Source organism: Telmatherina bonti (genome assembly GCF_933228915.1).
Source record: "Telmatherina bonti genome assembly, chromosome: 15".
Taxonomy (NCBI): Eukaryota; Metazoa; Chordata; class Actinopteri; order Atheriniformes; family Telmatherinidae; genus Telmatherina; species Telmatherina bonti.
The window spans coordinates 28041926-28065399 of NC_136613.1; the positions used below are offsets into that span (position 1 = coordinate 28041926).

Genomic DNA, 23474 nt, shown 5'->3' on the forward strand with positions numbered 1-23474 from the left:
TTCTCTCTGCGCTGTCATCACCTGACAGATTCCAGGGGACCAGGGTGGGTTTAGTTTCAGTGGAAAGACGCGGGCCGAATGCAGCAGGAGGTGCCAGAGAGAGAGACGGGTTACAGAGGTCGCAGGATGAGAAGGGGACCCGAGGAACGACTAGGATGACAGTTTCTCCCTCTCAACACTAGCCCACACACATGCATGGACACCAATCTGTCATGGAAAAAGAACCTAATACCTTCAGACCTCCAGAGATGCTTGAAACCATCAGAGTGGCAGTTTGATGGTGTGTACGTGTGCTGCTTACAGGAAGTGGTACCAGGCCGAATCAGAAAAAAAAAAACCTTCTCCTCCCTGCCAGGACAGCTTCACATGCCACTGCTCAAAACCACCTCTCACAAGAGTTCATAGGGTTATAAATAATCAGCACGTGACATAAAAAGCATCAGCAATCGAGTGAGAATCTCCTCTGTCATGACCAAGTGGCAACCTCCAGCGGTTAAAAGTGAAGCCTATGCAGAAGTGCATGAAACTGCAGTTCCCCCTTCATCCACTAGGGGCTGGCTCCAAAACAGATCAAATCCCCATAGACTCCCATGTTAAAAAGGCCAACTTCACAGCAGAAATAAACATGTTTACAGCCTGGTTCAATAATCCATGTCAGGTTTAATAGGTCAGGTTTACCTTCATGACAGCTGTGGGGGGAGTGAATTTTTTTCTAACTCGCCCGTTTAAAAGTAATTTAATCTCAAAGTTCGGCATATTTATAAGCGTGCCCTTTTGATTGACAGGTACCAATCCCCCGCTTCAAGTCAGAAGAACGAAGAACAACCGCGGTTTTTAGCCGGTTAACAACGTGATTTAGCTTTAGCCCGCTTACCTCCGTTAGCTATTTAGCTCCTGTTATCTCGGGGTTAGCTCGGTAAGCTTTTAGCTACAGGCAGCTCGGAGTTTGCTCGATTTGTCAATCATCCACCGTGACGTTTTCTTCCCCAGGAGGTCTCAGCTTGGAGATGATTTTGTTTTACTGAGCGGTGAGTTCAGCCGTGTCATTATGGCCATGCTATATGTGTATACAGTATATCTGGGAGCAGATGCGAGCAGGGTGTGGTCTGGGAAAGCAGCATGAGAGCCGAGACCGCTCCAGTGTGCCAGACCTCAAGCTTTGGTGCTGCTAGAACACACCTCCCACCGACACGCTGCCTCTATTACACTGCTGAGTGTGCGGGAGAGCGAAGAGCAGCGTGTTGCTCTGAACTCTCAACGCCTGTTCAGTATAAGCAGACAGAAATCCACTCAGCTTGTCATCCAGTCCTGTTAATAGGTGTCAGAGCATGTTAAACATGTTTATTCATGCGTGTGTGTGCATTATATTACTCTCAATCCTCCACCTCTTGTTTAGATTCTGCTCACCAGTGACCCACGCGCCCTTGGCAAACAGCTCTGCTTTTTTGCAGTAGCTTGCAGACAAGTGGCCATGCATGTGTGTGTGTGTGTGTGTGTGTGTGTTTCAGTTTGCATCAGTTAACTCAAACACGATTGAAACAGCATGAGTAGGTTTGTCTCTTTCATAGAAGGGTCATGATTTAATCCTCGTAGCTGTGGTATTATGCAGAAGTCACGAGCAACGCCTCATTACTGGATTTGCTGCAATGTGAAATTGATGCAATGATTCATTAAATATGTGCAAATATAAAAGGCAATGCAGACAAGATGAGAACAGAGTTAATGTCATTCTGACAAGTTCCACAGTTTGTGTTTCACTACAGCATGAGCCCTCTGGATGAGTTTTTTCTTTTTCTTTTTAAGCTGTCAGCTGCTTTTTGTTTTTCTGTTGAAATGATCCTGAGCTGCTTCTGTGTTACTGAAGTCCAGAGTCTGGGGAGGATTCAGTACCGTAGTCCTCAAGACCTGTTGCCACTGATTCCCAGTCCAGTATTGTTTAGCATAAGGCAGTTTTTTCTCCCCATCTCTTGTCCTCTTGACAGCCACCCTACCAGGAAGACTTCAGCAAATGGACCAATTGTAGGAAAAAGACCTCCAGAAAGTTTGCAGAAAAATTTCCCCAAACTGCTTTTTACAAAAACTCTCTAGTTTTGTCTAAAATAAACAAATAGATAAACAAAATATGAACTTTTGCTCAGGCTTATTTTATAAGTATAAATGTTGCTGAGCACTGATGACATTAGCAGTGAGACTTCTCAGCATTCCTGCTGTAAATGCACGACAAACCTCTACAATAAGTGTTCTTCTGATTTAACCCAGAACATTGTTCTGTTCTGTTCTGCAAAGCTCGTAAAGCTGCTGGACTTCTCTGGTTTCTACATCTCCTCTTCTTCTCCATTTCCCTCAGCACCAGGGGGGAGATGAAAAATTGGAGAAAAATTGGAGAAAGTTGGAAAGAAATTTGGTGACATAATAATAAAAAAAAAAAAGAAGTCAGAAAGAAGAAGGATGAGATGTTCAGGATGGTGAGAGATGATCAGGTTAAACAGAGAGAATGGAGAGAGAGAGAGAGATGAAACTGCTCTTTAATCAGTGAGGGGCTATGTGGAGGCGGGCCGAGGTGCCTACTGTAATCCGATACACGCTCGCGCGCACGGCGTGCACGCACTCGAAGACAGGGGGATTGAGTGAACAGTCCTGCCTGCTGCCACAAACCCGGCAGAGATCGGTGGGGAAGGAGCGCGCTGCTGAGAGAGAGGAGGCTGACAGGAGAGGCACGTACTGCGCGTCAGGAGGCAGCGTGGACACAGAGGAGAAGCGTCTTCACGGCGCAGTTTTACAGGACGAGAGTGGAGAGGCGCCGCGTCTGTTGTCTTCCTGAGCAGTTTTACGCACGCACATCGGATCTGTTCCGTCCAGGAGACCTTCTCTTGTTCTGTGGGCAACAACAAACTGCTGTTGGGACGATTCAGGAGGAGCGCAATGGGAAAACGTCGTGATTAAAAAAAGAAAATTTGGAGCAAATGAAGAGTTTTAGAAGATTTTTACAGATACTGAACCGATCCCAGAAGGAAAGGCGCGTTGTTGTTTTGTTTTGTTTTTTTTCCTTTTCATTTTGGACATTTTTTGTTTTTCTGTAGCTTTTACTGGTGGTCCTGCGTGATTTCTCGCTTATTTGAAATTTAGATTCTCCTTTCATGTGTGCAGTGTGTTATCAGGGGTCCGTTTTTTTTCACGCGTTCAGAGACTCGGGACAGAGTGCGGCGGGATGTGCGCACCGCAATGGATTGCGCGGGTTTAAATCCACGAGAGTGCAAATGACTTTGCTTTCAGAATAAGTTCAGGTGTTTTTGGTTTCTACCAAAGAAAAAGCGGCTCGCTGACACGAGCATATGAAGTGTGTGTTTTAGAAGCAGCTTCTTTTTTCTTGAGGAGCCCACTGAACGCGACCTGGATTTTGGCCCCTAGAAAGAGAAAACTGTGGAAAAAACAGAAGAAAGTTAGATCGCAGCGGATAAATCTTGGAAAACCACACAAGAGGAGAGTGTTTTCTTTTTTTCCCCCCTCCACACCCGCGGGGAAAAGATGGATTTATTCACATGGTTCTGTGGATGTATACTGGCGTTTCTTCTGCCTTCTACGATAAAAACAGATGAAGGAGGTAAGTTTGACACTTCTGTCGGCTGCTGATATACACCGTCACCTGGAGTTTCACTAAATAAACCTCGTTCATCGCACAAAAACACAGAGGACACTCTCTGGTGTGATTTTAGTCAATTTAAATTAACATCAAGGGAAGTCGCACTTTTTGACACAGTGACTCCTCCAGTTTTTACTCCATTTAAAATGAATTTCACAACCATTAATTCGTTTATTTCAGGCGCAATCAGGCGGGAGGTGACAGCTTCAGGGTGGCCTCTGGTCTCCGACTGTCCGACAAGCTGGACCGGTGTCCCTCACAGAAGCGGAGAAGTGGAATTTCCAAACATCATGTTGAACAAATTAGTTCTAGTAGGAATCTTTAACACGTGAAATTGACCAGAATGCTTAAATATCTCAACCACAATCTTTGGGTTTCCGTTGTTCCACTCCACGGCCACTCGCGATCCGGGATGTTGGTCGCGCGTCAAGATTTTGTCGCCTGGAAAATCATCTTTAAAATCGAAACATTTTAAAGTGTTACGCCGCTTTCTTATTAGTTTATTTTAAATTCGTTTTGATAAAACAAAAAAGCCCCCCCTTCCAGTTTGCCGCTGTTGGTTCCAGTCTTTCTGCTGTCTTTATGACCTTATCGCGCGCTCTTACTGATGTCGTCTTACTTCGTTCCTCGACGGTTTTTTTCCCCTGAAAAACAGACAACAACTACATTGAAGGTACACTGTATGAGGAAAATGTCAACACTGGCGTGGAAAGTTACAGCCTACGTGGAGAGGTGGCGGTGAATCTGCTCGGGCTGCTGTCTCTTGCAGTCGGGGGTCAGCAGCGACGGTCCGCCGGGGCTTCTGCTTCTTTACAAACCATACAAGCCCCCAGTTGCTGAGGAGTGGATTTGTAGCCGTACAACATCAGTATTTACCTGTTAAACACGTGTTTTCTTGCAAGAGAGACCACTCAAGCACTGTTTTTGGCTCAGAATCGTGCGCCGTGAAGCGTAAAGCGCGAGACTCCGTGCGCCTTTTTAATGTGGCCTCGGTCGTTACGCACTGGGTGAACAACCAAGCCACGAGCTTGTTGCACAGAAAAACGTTTTAGTCCGTTTGGATAAATTAAAACCTCACTGACACCATGGCAACAATACTTAGTCCACTTTCTTCTCAGCCACCACAGGTGCGATGAACTTAAAGAGCCAATGAAAAGTGAGAATAAGAACGCGCCGTTTCACAACTGATCCTCAGACAGGATGTGCTGGTTCATATTTTATTAGGAAAAAAACAGTTCAAACAGTCATGGCTAAAGTTAAGATTACACTTTGGCATAAAATGTATTTTAATAAGCAACTGGGAGAGTGAAAATAAATAATGTGCAGAAGTTGGTTCCTTTGAAGGGTTTATTGATTTAGGTCTCATTCGGGAGTTTTTCTTTTTTTTTTTTTTTTCTTTTCAGCTCTCATGACTTGGATTAAGTTGCAAGTCTGCCAAATGTTGTTTGGGAGAAACAGAGATGGCTTTTTCTTTTACATGACATCCAGCGTTGATGGGAGAAACATTTCAAAACTTTTAGATCTATTCTCTACCGGCATCATCATGTCTTCTTTCCACATCAAAATCTGCATCTTGATTAACAAACAACATATTTTGTGTGATTTTACACAGTAGTTGTTTTTACTCCCACTTTCTGACTACAGAATATCTGCTGAGAAAAAATTGAAACTTAATTTTTTCTGGGGATTCCCTCCAGGGCCCGGCACCACCAGAACATTCCCATTCTCATCAGCAGCCTTTGCAGGATGAAGCCTGCTCAGCATTTACTTTTATAGATGTCCCTGCTTTGCCATCTCCAGAGAGATGAGTGTGGAAAACACATGAGAGGAAGAAGTTAGTACATATGGAGGAGCAGGAGACATGGAAGTACAGGGGGAGGATGTAGCAGAGCCAGAAATAGGCAGAGGGAAGCTGTGAAAAAGTGAGCAAAACGGAAGAATGATTTCTAGCCTCACTGTTTGATCCTGTTTCTTTATTCCGTTTGATCACAGCTGTGCCTGGAAGCGAGATAAACGGACATAATTGGCCACTCAAGACCAGCTGTCTACCTCTATAGTGTCTCTGCTGAAATATGCTGGATGATGAAACAGTAAGAAGCAGTATAGGATGCATTGCCCACAGGTAGAATAAAGGATGGATTCACGTTTTTATCCAAATGATCTTTATTGCTCCACACAAGTCAGTTATTTTTAAGTAAAAGCGAGGGAAACTAAGTAACTCCTTGTACAGATGCATGAACCAGAGCAAGAAAGCGATCTGCTCATGTAACTCTATGATCAGCGCACAGTTTGAGCATTTTTTTTCTACCTTCGGGCTAAGCAGGGGTGGCCCTGTGGGGTCACTTTGCAATAATTAAACGTTAGATCAGGGAGGGTCATAGTGCTTTGTAAGCCATCAATAAAACAAATCATCCATGTCATTTGTTCACTTAATGGGATTTTGCCCTCATTTTAGCTCTCTACATGATGAATTGACTCCGTGCCACTGTTGTTCAATATGATTTCCTCACATTACATAGGCTACACTGTTAGCTTTGAATATTTGTTACTCTGTGAAAGTGCACATGAATCTCATTGGATTTGTTCTTTCTTACAAAATCAGGCTTTATTTGGTTAATTAGTGCATATGAATATTGGCAGGCACTTAGGCTGCATTTCTTGACATTATGTTGCTGCGTGGAATGAAAAGTCAACCAGCAAATGAACGCTTTACATTAGCAAGAAACTATATTACTGCAGGCTATAAACAGAAAAAAAGGTAATTAGTGGCTCTGGATTCCCTTTGTCCATGTTTGTCTGCAGATTTCTTCTAATATTTCATGATTTTATTTAAATTTTTGTTGAGATCTTCTTCATTACTACGTGATTGTTGGCTGTGTTAAATTAGCAGAGCAGAGGAAGGAAAGGGTAATCCAAAATCTATTTATGTTGCCTCACCTTCAGCAAATGTGAACTTTCTTCCCCAAGCAATAAAAAGAGAAATAATGAAAGGAGAAAAAAAAAAGGAGAGATAAAGCAAAGTATCTGCAGAGTTTGGAAGTGCAGAAGAGAGAGCGGGGGAAGGAGAGAAACAGAGAGGGCGTATTACAGGGCATTAGTGTAACAAGAGGAAGGCAGCAGAGTGTGAAGCAGTAGTTGAGTGGAGCCACCTGCAGTAAACCAATCCAGATTTATGCCTCTTCTCTGCTGTGCACAGTCAGGTTTCAACCTGAGGTGGAACATTAAATAGACTCTGATTATAGCGCGCCAAAGGTGAAAAATTAAAATGCATTTCTAATGATAATAATTCACTTATATTGGAATTAAAGGGATGCTTTGGCTCAAAGAAGCGTAAATCATGTTTTGCCCGTTTAAGGTTTTTCTTGCTTGAAATAACAGGATTTATTAAAGAAAACTGCTGGTGTTTTTTTTTTATGCATTGGGTTGATTTAAAACCGGCTGTGTTTTTGTGTATTTGCTGAGTTGTGGCAGGCGACACGATGTTGGATTTCATTTTAATTATCCAGCAGGTAGCAGGTGTTCTCTGGCAGCTTTCAGGATTAAGACTTATCCTCAACCATCTAGCAACTCTGACTCATGCTTTCATGCAGAATTTTGTTCCTGATTCCTGCATAAAGGAAAGTGGAAATAAATCCAATTTGTCAAAGAAATAAAAAAATGGGAAAAAAAAATTGGATTTAAGTCAGTGAAGATGACATCAGTACTTTAACTATTTGAGGAAATTTGGTCTATGATATGGGGGGTTTTGACATCAAAATGACATCAACAAACTAGTTTGCAAAGAGTGAATAAACATTAGGCCAATTAGCCGTTGGCAGTGTCCCTCTCTTTTCCTCTCATCTGTAAAAAGGATAGAACAATTAGTGGGTCCAGCAGGATGTTCTAATTACAGTTATCATGTCATTAGTAAACTGTTAGTACTCCAGTGTCTTCATTGGTTGTTGGTAATGACTGGAGTAATTATAGAGGATAGGGAGGCCAGAATGTGTGTGGGGTTTTCTCTCTTCATGTCCCTCATATGGAAGCAGAAATCACAGAAAGCCTTCAACTCAGGATATTTGCCTGTCTTCGCTTCATTTTAAACCTTCGTAAACAATGAAGGATGTGTGTGTGTGTGTGTGTGTGTGTGTGCGTGTGTTTGTTTGTGTGCGTTTGAGAGTATCGGCCTTCTGAAGTCCCTCCGAAGCAGAGCAGCACAAGGCCACAGGTTGTTTTCCTTTTTCTCACCCCTTCACGCTGAATCATCCTGTTGTTTCCCCTCTTTCACGGCACTTCAGCTGGCTTCTAATAGTGCTCTCTGTCTCTTTCTCCACACCTCCCTTTGTCAATGTTTTCCCTTACCCCGATTAAGAAACCTCCCTCACCTTCTGTTCTCCCCACTCCGACACGGTGGGAAATCTCTTTACTGTTCTGAGCTGCTCTTTGTATTTATTTCTTTCTGCCTATAGTCTCTGACTCTGTGAATCTATGTTTTCTCACACTTGTTGGAAATCCATTCACATCACTTGTTAGAGAGAGTCTTTCATTCACATCTGAGAAGCCTGATGTTTGCCGTTAAGCTGGCTGCTTCTGGTGTTTTTGCAATTACCCTAAAGCAGATTTTGGCCCCATTGATCATTGCAGATTCCTTACATGATCAGCCCTTTAGAACGTCAGGGTGACTGAGAACAGACTGCAGTGATAGAAGACAGATTGTATGCTAATGTGCAACTTAGCAGTTTCAACATGTGGCACGCAGAGTTGACATTTCAACTTAGAATCTCATGATTTGGTATGGATTAGATCCAGTAAACAGAAACCACATTGGTTTAGTTGTCGTGTGCATATCCTTTTCAACATCTTTGGCAAACACACCTCTTTGTTAAGTGTTGCTTTCCGTAGGATAAAACTCCAAATAAGACAACAAATACTTGTTTACTTTAGTTTAACCTTCAGTTTTATAGAGAAGGCAGGCTGGTGTATCTGGATTCCTCCAGGCTGAACTTTGTGGCGTGTGTTTAATGTGAATAAAGGTAAAGTTTAGTAGGAATGCAAAACCAAACTATGGGCTATACAGAAACATGGTGACTAATTCATCCGTTGTGTATAAAAAATTATAATGAGATTAAAACTAAGAAACTAATGAAGGGAATCTTTAAAAGTCCCTCTCGGCAAACATGTTTAGTGCTGGGCGATATGACAGAAATCTTATATCACGATATAGCTCATATATCCCTATGAAAATATATGTAACTATATAAAATAGTTTGTGTAATGTTGTGTCAGTCATCAGTTATGTGTCAGATGTGTTTGGCAACGGCAGCAGTGATCTCCTTCCATCTGGGGGAACGATGGCCGTATGACGTTTCACAGGTAAATACCTGTTGCAGCGTTTGGGTTTGGAGTTTATTATGAGAGCTTTCGCCACCATTTCACGATGCTTTTGCGGCGTTTGCTCGTTGACTCTATACTTTATTCTGTATTCTTTATCCTGATTCCTGCGCAGGTGATACAATGAGTTAGTTGTGTTGGAGTCCGTTGTTGGGACTGTGAGTGAGTCTGTCGTTGGTTCCACGTCGGTCCTTTTATATCCAAACTACATCCATGCGACTGAAATTTCCCCTCTTTTATAAACAAGCTCATCAGTTTGGGTTGGCTGGTCATCTTTTAGTGAAGTATCCTGCTCTGAAACATGTCTGCTACCGTCTTTCTTCATGTTTGTTTATATAATGCAGCGTGCATGCCGTCAAGCGCATCTTGATGTAAAATGCTGCAGTAAAGCCCCTAATCGTGGCGTAAACGGTACAGCCTCATATGAAACTATAGACATTTTCTATCAACCAAACGATACATATCGTCATATCGCCTAGCCCTAAACATGTCCATGTTGGGCCCATGAGAGTTACATTTGGGTTAAGCATAAGGGTCTCATGTAGGTTTGTCCACAGTTTCCATGGTGATCTCACCAGTGGTTGATCTGGGTTTGATTGGGTTTTATCTGGTGCCGTTGAGCCAGCCCACATGAACTCGCCATGCCCACTTAGCCCACCTCCATCTCTAATGCGTCTCATACAACCAACCCCACATGGGCTTTGTACAGTTTAAACCAATGCCCACTAGGTACCCACACAGACAGTATTGAACCCTTTATAGCCCTCACTGACTAGTTGACTGGGATAAGGGACCTGGATGGGTCCTTGACATCTTACCAAGTTGGGCCCCAGCTGAAACCCAAATGTAACTGTCACAGGTGGGTTGTGATGTCTTGCCATCTTTCTTTAAAAATCTTGAGCAATATATTTGTGTCACATACCAATAAATTTGGTTTTGATCCCTCCATTTCTTCAACTGGTCATAACTTTCTTCATTTTCCTTTAACAAACTTTATTGAGTAAAGAAAAACACCCATTACAAACCATTATATAAAGAGCAAGATTAGGCTGTTATAGTTTCTACCTGACATCTGGCATATGTATTTTCATACATTCCCCTCTCAATTGGAGTGAAACTTTGATCTGAGTGACTATGATTGGAGTACCATGTTTAAAAGAATATTTTTTTTATTCCAATCAGGCTTTTCGTCCAAATACACGTCCATGTAAACATGGCTACTAAATGACAAAAGGCCAGCCAGCAGATGATAAGCAGGTTGAAAATCATGTTAGAATTTATCTATCTCAAATAGATTTGCTAAGTCCAAAGATTCAATGTTGCTTTACTTTTTGTTTATTGTGCTTTTAAAGCATTTTAAGGCCCTAATTTTCTGTTTTCTTAGGCATCACTTGCAAACATAGTGGCTACTTTTCCCAGGTTATGAAGACTTTAAAAAATTTCCTGCAGTCAAAAAGCAGCTGATGTTGAACTTCCCTTTTGGCTAAAAGTATAAAACATAAACATGTTCATGATGTTCCTCTGTCAGTCTGCTCATGTACACGTTGCACAGCCCTCCGTAGATGATAAAGTAACCCACCAAATGATGCTGGAGAATGACTTAGTTAGCATCCAGAGGTGTTGACAGTGTCCCCGTTATGCCAAAAAGCATCATTAATCATAACCATTTCTATTCGTTGGGAGGGATGGGAAGGCACAGAGAAATGATCAGCTGTTAGATTTTATCAGGCGTTTCTACTTTAAGGCCTCAGACTTGAACTTTTCTCTTTATTCTGTCGTTATTTTGTCACTTTGCATTTTCAGGCCTTGTGTGAGTAAAGAAACTCCTTGTGTTAGAACTTTTTCTCTTGCACACACTCATTTCCTCCCTCAACTATTTCCAGTCTCACATCCTTTGTAGTCTTCTTCTGTCATCCCTCTCTCCATTTTACACACATCTAAGCACATAAACACACTTGCCCGGTAGTTTTCCACTGTGTCTTAATGTAGGGCACCTGGACACCACAACCCCACCTGTTTGTGTGTGTTTGTGTCTGCGTCAGTATGTGTGTGCCAGTGGGATTTTCTGTCCAATGAGCTTTTCTGAGCTGCTGACTTTCTCCTTTCAGATGATGAGACACAGATGTTCTTGCATCACTTTCCCTGCTCTGACTACTTCTCTCCCTTCTTTCCTCACCACTCTCTTTGTTTTCTCAGTCGGGAGCTTCTGATTTGAACCCAAACAACACTTTTTGGTTTGTTTATTTTTAGCATTTTCCATATTACTTATGTTGCATTAAAATGATTTACCGTGGAAACAAAGTCAGAAGCCTCATTGGAGTTCTGTGCGATGTTAAAACCACCAGAAAAGACTTAATAAGCAGTTAAAGAAATGCAGAGAAATCAGTGAAATGATCTCTTTTCTGCGTCATACTTTGAGCCACATGTCCAGAATATGCTGGTTGTTGAAGTTAGAAATAATCTGAAGTCAAACTGATGAGAGCACTCTACTCAGTATGACGTTTGGTGTTGGGGCGGGGTTTGATATGTTGACAGTCTTTCCTTTTAACAAGCTCTCTGGTTAGCTGGGTGAGAAACATTTTCTCGCTTTGATAAAAAAACACTTACTAAACTGCTAATGGTGTCGTTACGTGGTCGGGCCAATGAAAATGAATGCAGACTCCAACACATTAGGAAAGTTCTTGAAGACTAGCAAATCGATGGCTTCAGGCTGAAAAGTAGCTGTTTAGAGTCAAATCAGGCTCCCTCAGAGTGAGGATGAATCTGGAAGAGAGCTCAGAAACAAGGTCAGAACATTTGCATTTGGGGCCAACAAACAAGGATCTAGTTCAATTGTGCAAAAGCAGCTCCATGTGGAGCGACGTGTCTTTGTACATGTTTGGGAATGCAGAAAGGATGGTGCATTTCTGCATGGAGACATCTGTGTGTGTGTGTGTAAAGTGTGCGCATGTGGGGAAAAGTTGCTGAATAGGTGTTATCAGGATGCAATACCAAACACGGCGGAGGGCCATAAATAATGCAGTGACCTGTCGTATATCCCCGCTTGACTGCTTAGCACCATTTACCGCTACTTATCATGTGCGTGTGTGTCTGTGTGTGGGGTCTGAATTCGGTGATGTCTGAGCCAGACAGGGATAAATGATGTTCAGCGGCTCGTGTTTGCACATTTGTTGTGAATATATGGTTTAAATGCATCGTCTCCCTGATGGTCTCAGATGCTGATGCGGTTTTTAAAAAAGCTGTCTTCTGGAAAAAGTGAAAAACAGGGTTCAGGAGGAGGGAAGTGTTTCTGTGGGGAACGGATGCTGGGACAGATAGTAGGGTGGTGCTTTTGATGCGGTGTCTTATGCCTCACGTCTGCTGCTGATGGCATCAGGCAGGGCTGGGTGTCGTAGGTTAAAGTGCAGGTAAAGGATGATTGTCTTTAACCTGTTTTATAATTCTTGACATGAACTCAGGCTTTTCCCCTACTCAGCATGTCCTCTGCTCTGACACACACTCACACACACACATACACACTGAACTTCACCGCATGCAGATCTGTGCGCTTTAGTGTTGAATACAAATTAGCATAGCCATTGATTTTGTTTGGAAGCTATACTCCTGTGCTTTTTTCTTTTTCCTCCTTTGTGATATCTTTGCTTATCACTGCAGGGAATTGACGTTTAGATAAACAGTGTGTGCATGTCTAAATATGCATTTAAAAGGGGCAGATGAGCCAACAACATAAGAGCCACTTCGCATGGTGCTTCTTGAATGACGTTGCCAGCCATGCGCCTTCGTTTCAGTCCCTTCCTGCCCTGTTTGGATGTGATTGTTGTTAAATGACTTTGTTTGAATGTCTGCAGATTAATATACTCTTAAAGTGGAGCAGACACAATACTTCATGCAGCTCCCTCACTGTTACACCAACCTTATTCATCAGACTCTTGGAAGTGGTGCCTTTATCAGCTGCACGCCAGAGGTGAGGGAGGATAAGGTAGCTGGACTGTACTTAAATATTAAAACTGTAAGTCAGTTAGTTATGTCTGAAAGTCTGTTGAAATAAAAGAATAAACCTTTTGATGAAACAATAAACATCTGCCTGAACTTATAGACTTTTTGGGACTCAATATGCAATAATGTGCTGTTGGATCACTTTATGAAAGCGTTTACGGTCATTTGTGAAAGATTACACAATGCATTCATTAGATTTCCAGCCACAACACGACTTCTTCTGATATCGCGTCATGTAAGCAGGTTGAATCATTTGGAGCTTGTTGAAACAAACCAGCAACATGATTAAAGAGCACTGTCTTCAAAATTTTTTTTTGTCTATTCAGTTGGTGAGAAAAGAAGCTACAGCACAACCCAAAACGCTAGTGACCATACAGGGAAGTTTTCCTCTGATTTCTGGCTCAGGTGGAGTTATGTAAAGCTTCTGTCACAGACCAAACATCAATAAAAAGAACCGCAGTGTGGGAAAGTTTGGACAGCATTTTAATGAGATAAGTTTCAGTCCTCTGAAAGCAGAGCATGGCAAATGAAGACCCTCGGCTATGGTCTGCATCTGTCTGTTATTGTGAAGTAAAACCCTGAGATGATATACATCACTTGTACTTTGTTCATTTCTTTTCAATCAATGATAACGAGTTCATGAATTCAATAAGCTTCAAGTTAACTTTTTAGTCATCATTTTAGCCAAGGGAATGGTAGCATACTGGGCGCTTTACTGTTGTTTTGGTCACTTATGCACCTCATGATACGTATTATCCATTGCGAGTTGTAAGAGCGGCACGTTTGCAAATAGAAGAGCCTTTTTTCATGCATTATGGAGGGATTATGGTCTTTTGTTTGAATTCCTGCTCAATTCCTGCATTAACAATTTATAATTTTCTCAGCAGCAACACCTACTGTTTAAGATAATAGTATTTAAACAGGTGTATAAATGATTATTAGCACTTCTGATGTCATGCTTTGCGTGCACATTCATTGACATCAGCCTATTACTAAAATCGTATCACTAAATTTGATTGAAATATAATAAACCATATTAATAACAAGCTAGCTTGTATGATAGATCCTGCAAAAATGTAATAATCGGTGAGATATCAATTCAGGATTTGCATCACCTCTCCTAAAGTTTTCGTTAAACAGGGCTAGCTAAGCAGTGCGCTAAAAGTGGTGTTTGGCTGATGTTGCTGTGAGATTCCAGAGTGGTTAAACACTAATCCAGGTGGTGCAGAGATGAAATGCATCTGGCTTGGCAACATAGCTCTTGTAACACTATTCCTGTATTACTATATGTCACCAGGGAGATTGGAAACAGATAGGAGGAGCCTGACAGGACTAGTTGGTTCACAGCATGAGGGAGAGAGAGACAGAGAGATCCAGAGGAGCAATCATTAATTGTTAGCAGACAGAATGAGGCAGACACCAGATATAGATGCCAAAGTGTCAATCAACCTGTGTGCTGAGAGCTGAAATCTGAACTCCTCTCTAATCTTCTCCTGCTGACTCTTAAATGTACGATATGCATCAGACCATGTGCAGTGCATATTTTGCAGTCGTGGCAAAGAAAGTGAGATTTTTCACGTGCATTTTTTGTTTGCTTGCCATTAAATGAGGTTTGAAGCTGGTGCCTGGCAAAGTGTTTACGTGTGTGTTAAAGTTTGCATGTGTGACTCCTCTCAGAGTAGGTTTACAGTAGCCAGTCTATTAATAGCTTTAAAACATGTTGTGTTCTGCTGAGTAGTTTGACTTGGCTATGTCAACCCTTCGCAGCACAGAGGCAATAAATAAAACGTCATAGCACAGAAGGCTACATGGCAGCTCAGACCAACAGGTTACACAACCTCCTCACACAGATTTTTCCATCTCTTGTCTCGCTTCCGAGGCAGGTCTCCCGATGCATATTAAGCTGTGACTGAAAGAATAATACAGGCTGTCAGGAGCATGATTGTGACTTTGTGTTTCCTTTCTCTCGCAAAAACAGGAAATTATTTTTGGCACAGCGCACCTGCCAAATTTCTTCCATCAAGCAGCCAGCATTGATGAATGCTGTTTTCATTTGAATAACCTGGTCCATTGTGGCCATCGCGTTCCCCAGGTACTTGCTAAAAAACCATCTACTTTGTTGGAATAAACTGCTGGATCAGTTTGTTTTTGTGTTGAGAAAGTTCTTTGCAAGTTGTTTTTTTTCTTTTACAATAAGATGATGTATCCTCCTGCAAAAGACCTTCAGATGTTATAGTTTTTTAAATCTAATTATCATATATTACCAACAACTCCCAGGCATGGGGTCTGACTGTGGTAAACTAAGTCATTGTATTGGAAGTTTTGGACATAACAAAGGTTGCTTTCAGTGTACGTCCATCATGCTGGTTTAACTTAAGTTTTATGGATCTTAAACAATGAATGAATGATGCTCAGCTCAGGCTGAGAGAGTCCACAGTCCACCAGAAACGGCAGTCATCAGTCTGCTCAATTAACCCTACAGATTTGAAACAGTAGAGTTGTGTGTGTGTGCGTTATGCTGTCGGGTGTTACAGATATGTATGTGTTACCGATCCATGGCTGGGATACATCTGCCGTGGTGAATGAATGCCATTGTTAATGACATGACACAGACGTATGACTGCTGACAAGTGGATCCGCTCTGTGACAGTAACTGTGGCATCTGGAAGTTTTTGTGTGTGCCTGTGTGTGTAGATGTGTGTGTGAGTCACTCTGAGCCAGAATGAAGTCTTTGTGTTTCAGGGACGCTGCATTGACTTTTGACACCATACACACATTCAGGCTTTTCTTTCTCACATCCTGTCACTGCAAACAAAACTCTTATCTGTGCTTCATCTGTTCTGTATCATGTCCAGTTTGTTTTCATGCATTATGAGCTCAAATGTTTTGAGTGAGTTTTTTGCAATCTTGCAGTAATTCTTGATAAGCGAACAGCTCAGACTCTGATGGAAGTGTTTTATGGTGCAGCAAAGAGAAAGTTATCATGGTTTTATACGGTTTCTTGGGATTAACTGATTCATATCAAAGTCTATATTTCCTACAGTACTGAAAAAAAAAACAGAGGAAGTTAGAATTTGAACAAATGTTTTACAGATCTTGATTTCACTGCTATTATTCTTTCTCACTCTGCACTTTGTCTTGTCTTTATATGTTTCACTTCTATATTAAGCACTTTCTTGCAACTGGTGTTCTATTGAAATGCTTTATAAATAAAGTTGAGTTGAAGAATCAGTATCACAACTTCTAATTTTAAGACAAAAAGTCAAACTCTTAAGAAGCGATCTTAACATTTTAGGAAATAAGGTCATCATTTTCAGAAAGCATAACTTTGTCATAACTGAATTCAAAAATACAATAAAATAATAAGATCCACTCCTTGTTCTAAGGCTGAAGATAAAAAGATAAACTTTCTTTTTAGTACTCTTGCATTCATCCTGGCTGCCGCGCTGGTTTTGCTTGTTTAAAGCATTGTTAGTGCACCGCAGAAGGTAATGCTACACATGACCTGCAGTATGTGAGTATATAGTTGCAGCATCGGGGGTAATCTGACTAAGCTTAAGGACTGAAGATTTAACGGAAAAAATGACAGAAAGTCTATAAGAGGACACATGGTGTGCTTGGTTTAAGGGCGTATCTACTATCTACAATACTGCTGCTCTGTCGTTCTTTTCTGAAAATTGATCAAATATTAATCTTCTCTAAAGTTTGTCCTGGTGAAATCTACTGGTAACAAGTGGAGTACTCAAGTGTGTCAACAATTAGCTCAGTGAAGGTAATAACTTATGCTAACACGAGAAACAAAGAAGGAATGACCTCCTTTATCACTGACTGAGCCTCTCATTAAACATACTGTCTCCACCTTTTCGTTCTTAGAGGAACAGGTGGCGATCTCTGTTTAACTTAAGGAACAATATTTGTATGGAATTAAAACACTTTTGTTCACTTTCACAGGAAGCGTTTCGAGCTGCAGAAACTGCCGTACGAGGCCGAAGCTACAGAAAGTAAAAACATGCTTCTGAAAAGTTTCACTCATCTGTCTTTCTTATCCGTTTCTGTTCTGCTCTTCATCCAGAGTCTGAGTCATGCGGCGGCATCTTAGATGCCAGTGATGCCGGTTACATCACCACCCCTGGCTACCCACTGGAGTATCCACCCCACCAGAACTGTCGCTGGGTCATAACAGCCCCTGATCCTTCGCAACGCATCGTCCTCAACTTCAACCCCCACTTCGAAATAGAGAAACTGGATTGCAGGTGAGGCCACAACTCATGGATGACCTGTAATGGTTTAGAAAGACGGAGTGAGAATTACAGAAGTCTGACAAGTTCCACTTACATCTTTTGACTCCCTGGAGCTTCTGTCTTGCCTGTTTCCATGTGAGAGTGTATTTGGTGAACTTCAGCCCACTCTTCTTCTGTTTCTCTGGCTTTCTCTGTGCCATAATAATCACTTTGGGAACTCCCTGGTTCCCCTATCTCTAATTATCAAAGTCTAATTACAACACATTTACGATTCCAGCACGATTTTCACACTGTGGCAGAATCAACACAGATTAGAGGATTTGGTGCCCATCATTGTTTTTGATTGTTTGGTTTTGGGTTGCACAGGGAAGCGGCGATAAATACGAACCAAAGACAAACGAGGATGCTGAAAAACTACAGTAGTTTGTTATCTACAAGATACATGCACACAGAAAACACATAAACTGGCATTTTTCTGAAATAATGGCTTGACAAAGCAGAAAATACACTACTTGCATGCTCTTATCTCTGCCGCTACCGCAAAATGGATGAGCCCATCTCACACACACACACACACACACACACACAGTGGAGGAGAGACTTCTGGGACCTGATGGGCACTGTAACCGTAAAAAACTACGGATCCAACCACACAGGCAGGCAAAATCCAGAAACACGCACACACAGCACACACAGCACACACAGCACACACAGCATACACATTTACACTTTTCAACCTCTGCCTGTGTTTCAGTGCTTTCCTATACAGTTATTAACATTTCAGACATATCAATTATACATAGGTGAATTCTCCGCACTCAGATGTTGCAAAAATCATTCAGACATTTCTTTGTTGGAATGGAAGCATCAATATTTCACCAGCAGCCTGTTTGTTGAAAGGCTGAGAGGTTGAAGAGACCTACTGTGTTTTGTTCTGTTTTGCTTTGCTTTCGCACTGTGCTGTGGAAATAAAAAACACACACTCCTCTGTCTCCCTGTCCTCGGCTTCATTTCAGTCATGCTCAACATCCAGTTTGATACATGCTGGTGGATGCTCTGCTTTCTCTTTTCCTCTCCATTTTCTCCTCCCTCTGGCCAAGCGCTCCCCTCTCATCCCTCCTTTCTCCCCTTCCCTCCTTTTTCCTCTTTGACTTTTTTTTTTTTTTTACATCCATTTAAAGCCCAACAGTTTCCCAGGAGGATGAAACGTTGTAGTGACTACAAGAAATAACAGGTCCTGATTTATTTATCGTGAAACGTGCATGTTGCATGCTACACATGTAGCGTGCTAGACATTAGTCTGACACTGGTGGCGTGTTCCCACATGTGTTTTAGCTGCAGACTCCCAAGAAGACTTTTTTAAAGCCATTCTCCAGACTGCGGCAGCAGAGAGATATATGTTGTGTATGCGGTGCCCTTCGGTGAAGAGCTATTTAGGTCTACAGGCTCCATACCCCAAGTGTGTCTGTACTTGTGTGTGTGTGTGTGTGTGTGTGTGTGTGTGTGTGTGTGTGTGTGTGTGTGTGTGTGTGTGTGTGTGTGTGTGTGTGTGTGTGCTTGTGTGCTCATGGGTTGGCTGAAATTGAGCTGTTAGGTTCAGAGGATGAGAAGGCCAAGGAGTAAAAACTGATGGTGTGTGTGTGTGTGTGTGTGTGTGTGTGTGTGTGTGTGTGTGTGTGTGTGTGTGTGTGTGTCGCTGTGGGAGGCAGAAATACTTGGTCGGCCAATGATTGTCAGCGACAAGCCTCACACACACATGCATACTTCTGTGTCAGTCACTGTCTCTGTCTTCGTCTCTGGCTGCCTAATGTGTCTTGCATTTGATAAGGTCACAAGAACATTATCCATGTGTTTCTTCTCTCAGCTTTGAGAAACAGAAAACTGCTGTGTATCCTCAGTTTATGGAGGGAGGAAAACACAAACTCGTCGTGTCAGGACAAAGAAGACACCTATGTTTGCTAACAAAGATTGTGTTTTGTAGAGCCATACTGTTTGTCCCAGTCACTTAATCATATTAAAAACCATCATTATATAGAAACATCTTTCTTTTACACAAAAATCTGTCAATTCTCATAATCACAAAACAGAAAAAAACATTTTTATGACTTAGCATTTTTAATTTTTAAAAAGATTTTTAAAATGATGAAGCCATTTAATTTGTGATGATTAACATTAATTACTTATTTTAAACAGTAACAATTTGACTGGAGGGAAATGCCAAGAGGATATGCTGGTACCCCTGCAAATATTTATGGCTAGACCACGACTTCCCTTTTCCCTCACATGACTGTCACCGTATGGCAACATACTAGTCCGTTATAGGTGACGGGTTTCAGTTACAAATATGCTGGATCTGTATCGGCTGAGTGTGTTTCATGAGATATTTCTACACTACGTGACAGAAAAGTACACTGACAGAAGAGTTTTTGTGTGTCCTCTTTTTTCTGGTTGTGAATTGAATAAAAATGCTTAATTTTTTTTCATTTAGAGATAAGAAAGTCAGCGTCTCACCTCTGCATGTGGACGAGAGTTCTGACTCAGCAAATCTGACAGAGATAAATGTTGAAGCTAGTTTTCTGCATACACACTGGTTGAACTGTGACAGCGAGACAGTATTATTATAAATCTGTTCGCTTGCTATGCAATGGTTAAGACACATCATATGTACTGTTGATTATCCTGAATATAATGATTTGTATGGTACTACTCCATTTAAGTGTTCATTTTCACCACCAGCCTCAAAAAAGAACCCATAGCTCATGATTTACCGTTAGCATTAGCATGCGTAGAAAGCGTGAGAGCAAATGTTGCTCTGAATTAGTTGTGTTTCACCAATGAAAGATGCTCCCCACTGTTTAAAAAGTGTTTTGTTTTGATTTAAAACAAAAGTAAAGTGTTTCTCCGTCGCATGTTGACACTTTGTTCATTAGCTTCATGGGAGTACATTCGTGCTAGCTTTAGCCTACAGTCTTAGTGGTGGTAGAGCCCATTTTTGCCACACAACTCAGTTAGGTCAGATTGTATCTTATCTTAGCTTAATATTTACATCAGTTTTATTTGTTAGTGCATTAGTTTCAGTTTAGTTTCCAACTCATATTTGAAATGAACTCTGCTTTTCAGTGTAGACCTGGTTTGAAAATTGTTCTGCAGAAAGTCTATATTTTCATTCCCTTTCCATCATTTATAATTCTCTATCTTTACTGCTATAACACTCAAATGATTGAGTTAAGTGTTGAATGTGCAGTTTCAGGTTAGCAAAGTATGCTATGTTCAAGGTTACACACTTTTAATCCTCATAGGTCATGATTCCTGTCATGTGACCTGTTTAAAAATGTAAAAAATGCAGAACTCTGGCAGACGTGATAGTTCATTTTACAATTTCATTCTAGCTCACATCACTCTTCTGTCTCTGAAAGCAAGGTCTCTATTTGGAGTGTTTTGGAACATGTAACGCTGTCTTTCTCTCTCTCTCTCTCTCTCTCTCTCTCACACACACACACACACACACACACACACACACACACACGTGCAGCCGCTCGAAGAAAAGTGCAGCGTCAGGGTCCGCTGAGGGCAGGCTCAAATCATCCTGACAGCTACCTCCTGTCCCTCTCCTCTTTCCTCCTGGCCCTTTCCCCATTTTGCCCCTCAATTCATCTCACTCCTCTTCACCCCCCCTCACCTCTGCCCAATAGATCACATCTATCATCTTTCACCTGCTCTTGCAACTTCCTCGGTCTCACCTTCTTTTCCCTCCTCTTCCTTTCCTCCCTCCTCATCACCTCCCTTCTCCTATTTGGCCCCATCATGTTCTGTCTGCTGCGTGAGCTTCAATCTAATTTCTCACTTTCTCTCCTTTCCTCTCCCTCCTCCTGCTCCTTCTGCCATGAGCCACTCTGTTATAGGCCAAATCATTATTCAGCATTTAGAATCAGAAAACGTGGACGGAAAGTCAAATGCAGCACTCTTCCCTTCCTCTCTCTACCTCTTACTTTCTCATTTCACCCCCACTTTCAAACACTCTTGCGGCCGTTCCTCCCCTTCTTTTTTCTCCTCCACTATTTGTCTCATCTTCTACACATTTTCTCATGCAGCCACGTCCAAAGAAATTACACTCACACACCTTACGAAGCTTGCACGGAGACCTGAAGGCATATTCTGGCTTTAAAATGAAGTCATTCACAGCGAAAGCGTAATGGACAGTCACGCTGGAGTTTTCATGGCTGCATGGCTTAAACAATAAGTGAGAAGTAAAGAAGTGAGTTAAGAAGTGATTTATATGACAGAGAAGCTGCAGTCAACAATAATGGCTTCACAAATGATTTAGACTTTGTCTTTGTGCTCTGCCTCAATTAATCATTTACCTTCATACTACATCAGTTCTTGTCTTCTCTTCCATCGTATATCTTCATATAAAGTTCAGCCTCACCCAGGTTACCAACTATGAGCGCTACTGGCTGGAAAACTTGGAGTATTTTATCACTTCTGCAGCCACACCTGGCTGATAGGTAGATGTCCCTCAAAGAAGAGAGCAAACAGCGGAGTGATGTGATGTGACACTGTCCTTAGGGCAGATTCGCAAAAGGAGGAAGGTGGGGAAGAGATGAAAAGACTTTATGAGAGAAGGGAGTGGGAGAAGGGAGCAGCATGTGGAGTGACAGTTCTATTACCAGCTGTGGGCATTTAGCAGCTGCCTGCATGCTCTGATTAACATCACTGCGACTCGGCCAGCAGGAGATTCATGCATCCAGACAAGAGTCCGAGCACAAAGGTGGAGACTGTTGTTGCACAGCTGCAAAAAGAGAAGCCAAGAGATCTCACTGGAAATGTCACTGGAAGTGCTGGACTGGGTTTTTTTCATTAGTTTTTTTAAGAATCTGTTTAGATAAGATAATATTTTCATTAAGCCCAGAGTCATGCCCAAAGCATGGGTCTTGAAAAAGAAATATTTATTTTGGGGCAAATGATGGGGATAAAATGTGTATTAATGCTGTGCCATGAGGCTAATAATAGTGATGTGTATGTTTCCACCACCCCTTACCTTCGCCTCTTAAATGTAATGCAGATAATTTGTGAAATGTAGTGACTATTTATTCCTCCAAATAACATCTTTTGGCCAACTGAACCAATGGAATATGTTTTTCTTGGCTATTTCTTTGGCTTCTTTCTTGGCTATATTTGGTAAAAACGTTGCCACTGATGCACACAAATAACCAGACAACCATCTACACCTTATCTGACCATAAACTAAAACCCAACCAGGTAATAAAATAAACTCTTTATCCTCAATAGGACTTCTTCACATTGGAGAATGACCTGTTCACCTCTGTCACTGCCGTTGTTGCTCTGTCAGGTGCATCAGTGACAGATCAACATCCTAACCCTCCTATACTTTCATATGTGACACAATACTCTATGAAGGAGCATTAATCCTGGGTGGTTGCATAAAATGTTTCATAATAATAATCCTTATAGCGATACATAAGAGATCTATCGTTAAATGTTTTCAGTCAATAAGGCATAGTAGAGAAAATCATTGGAGGAATAGTAAGATATTTAGCTAAAAGGGAAAATTAGTTGCGGGGACTTTGATATTTTCTATTTTACACATTTGGAGCACAATGGTTAGTGTTGTTGTTAATGAAGGCCCATTTATGCTCCCTTCATGTAGTGATGTACAGTTGTGCTCATATGTATTCATCCCCTTTCATTCAAGTAAAGGCTGAATTTACAACAGTCACTCAAATCATAGGAGACTAGGAAAATTACAATAACTAAAAATTTGCAAAAATATAATTTAGTCATATAAGACACTGTTTTTTCATTTAATTGAGCTGAAGAAGAAAGAAAAAACAAACAAATAAATTGGTCCTGGACAAATTAGAGCACTTTTCTGTTGAACAGTGGGACAAAATACCTGTCAACAGGTGCAGACTGAGAGGAACAGAAAACACCTGACTGGAGCGGAAACATTAAAGGATTGTTCAACTAAATATTAGTTTATGAGTGATGTAATATGTATTAAATTATCTTATTTGTTTGCTTTCTTAAAAAAAAAAAAAAAACTCTATTAACCCAGAATTAGAAAATAATGTAATTATTTTCATAATTTTTTATTATTATTATTACTTTAGTCAATTTCAGCTTATTTTACAGGCAGCTGTTTTTTTTCCTTCTTTAATGAAAGAGTGTGAATAAATATGAGCACAACTGCATGTCCTCAGAAAGGG

At 41.4% G+C, this 23474-nt stretch overlaps 1 protein-coding gene across 2 annotated transcripts in view; it reads left to right on the forward strand.

Moving 5' to 3' along the window:
• Positions 1-2673: 2673 nt before the first annotated feature.
• The window catches only part of LOC306766466 (neuropilin-2-like), a 107081-nt gene continuing 86280 nt past the window's right edge, over positions 2674-23474 (forward strand). For both annotated transcript variants that reach the window (XM_079254239.1, XM_079254240.1), the window contains exons 1-2: positions 2674-3601; positions 17079-17259. In XM_079254239.1, coding sequence (XP_079110365.1) covers positions 3526-3601; positions 17079-17259 — 257 coding nt within the window. In that variant the 5' untranslated portion in view covers positions 2674-3525. The remainder of the gene's footprint in view (positions 3602-17078; positions 17260-23474) is intronic.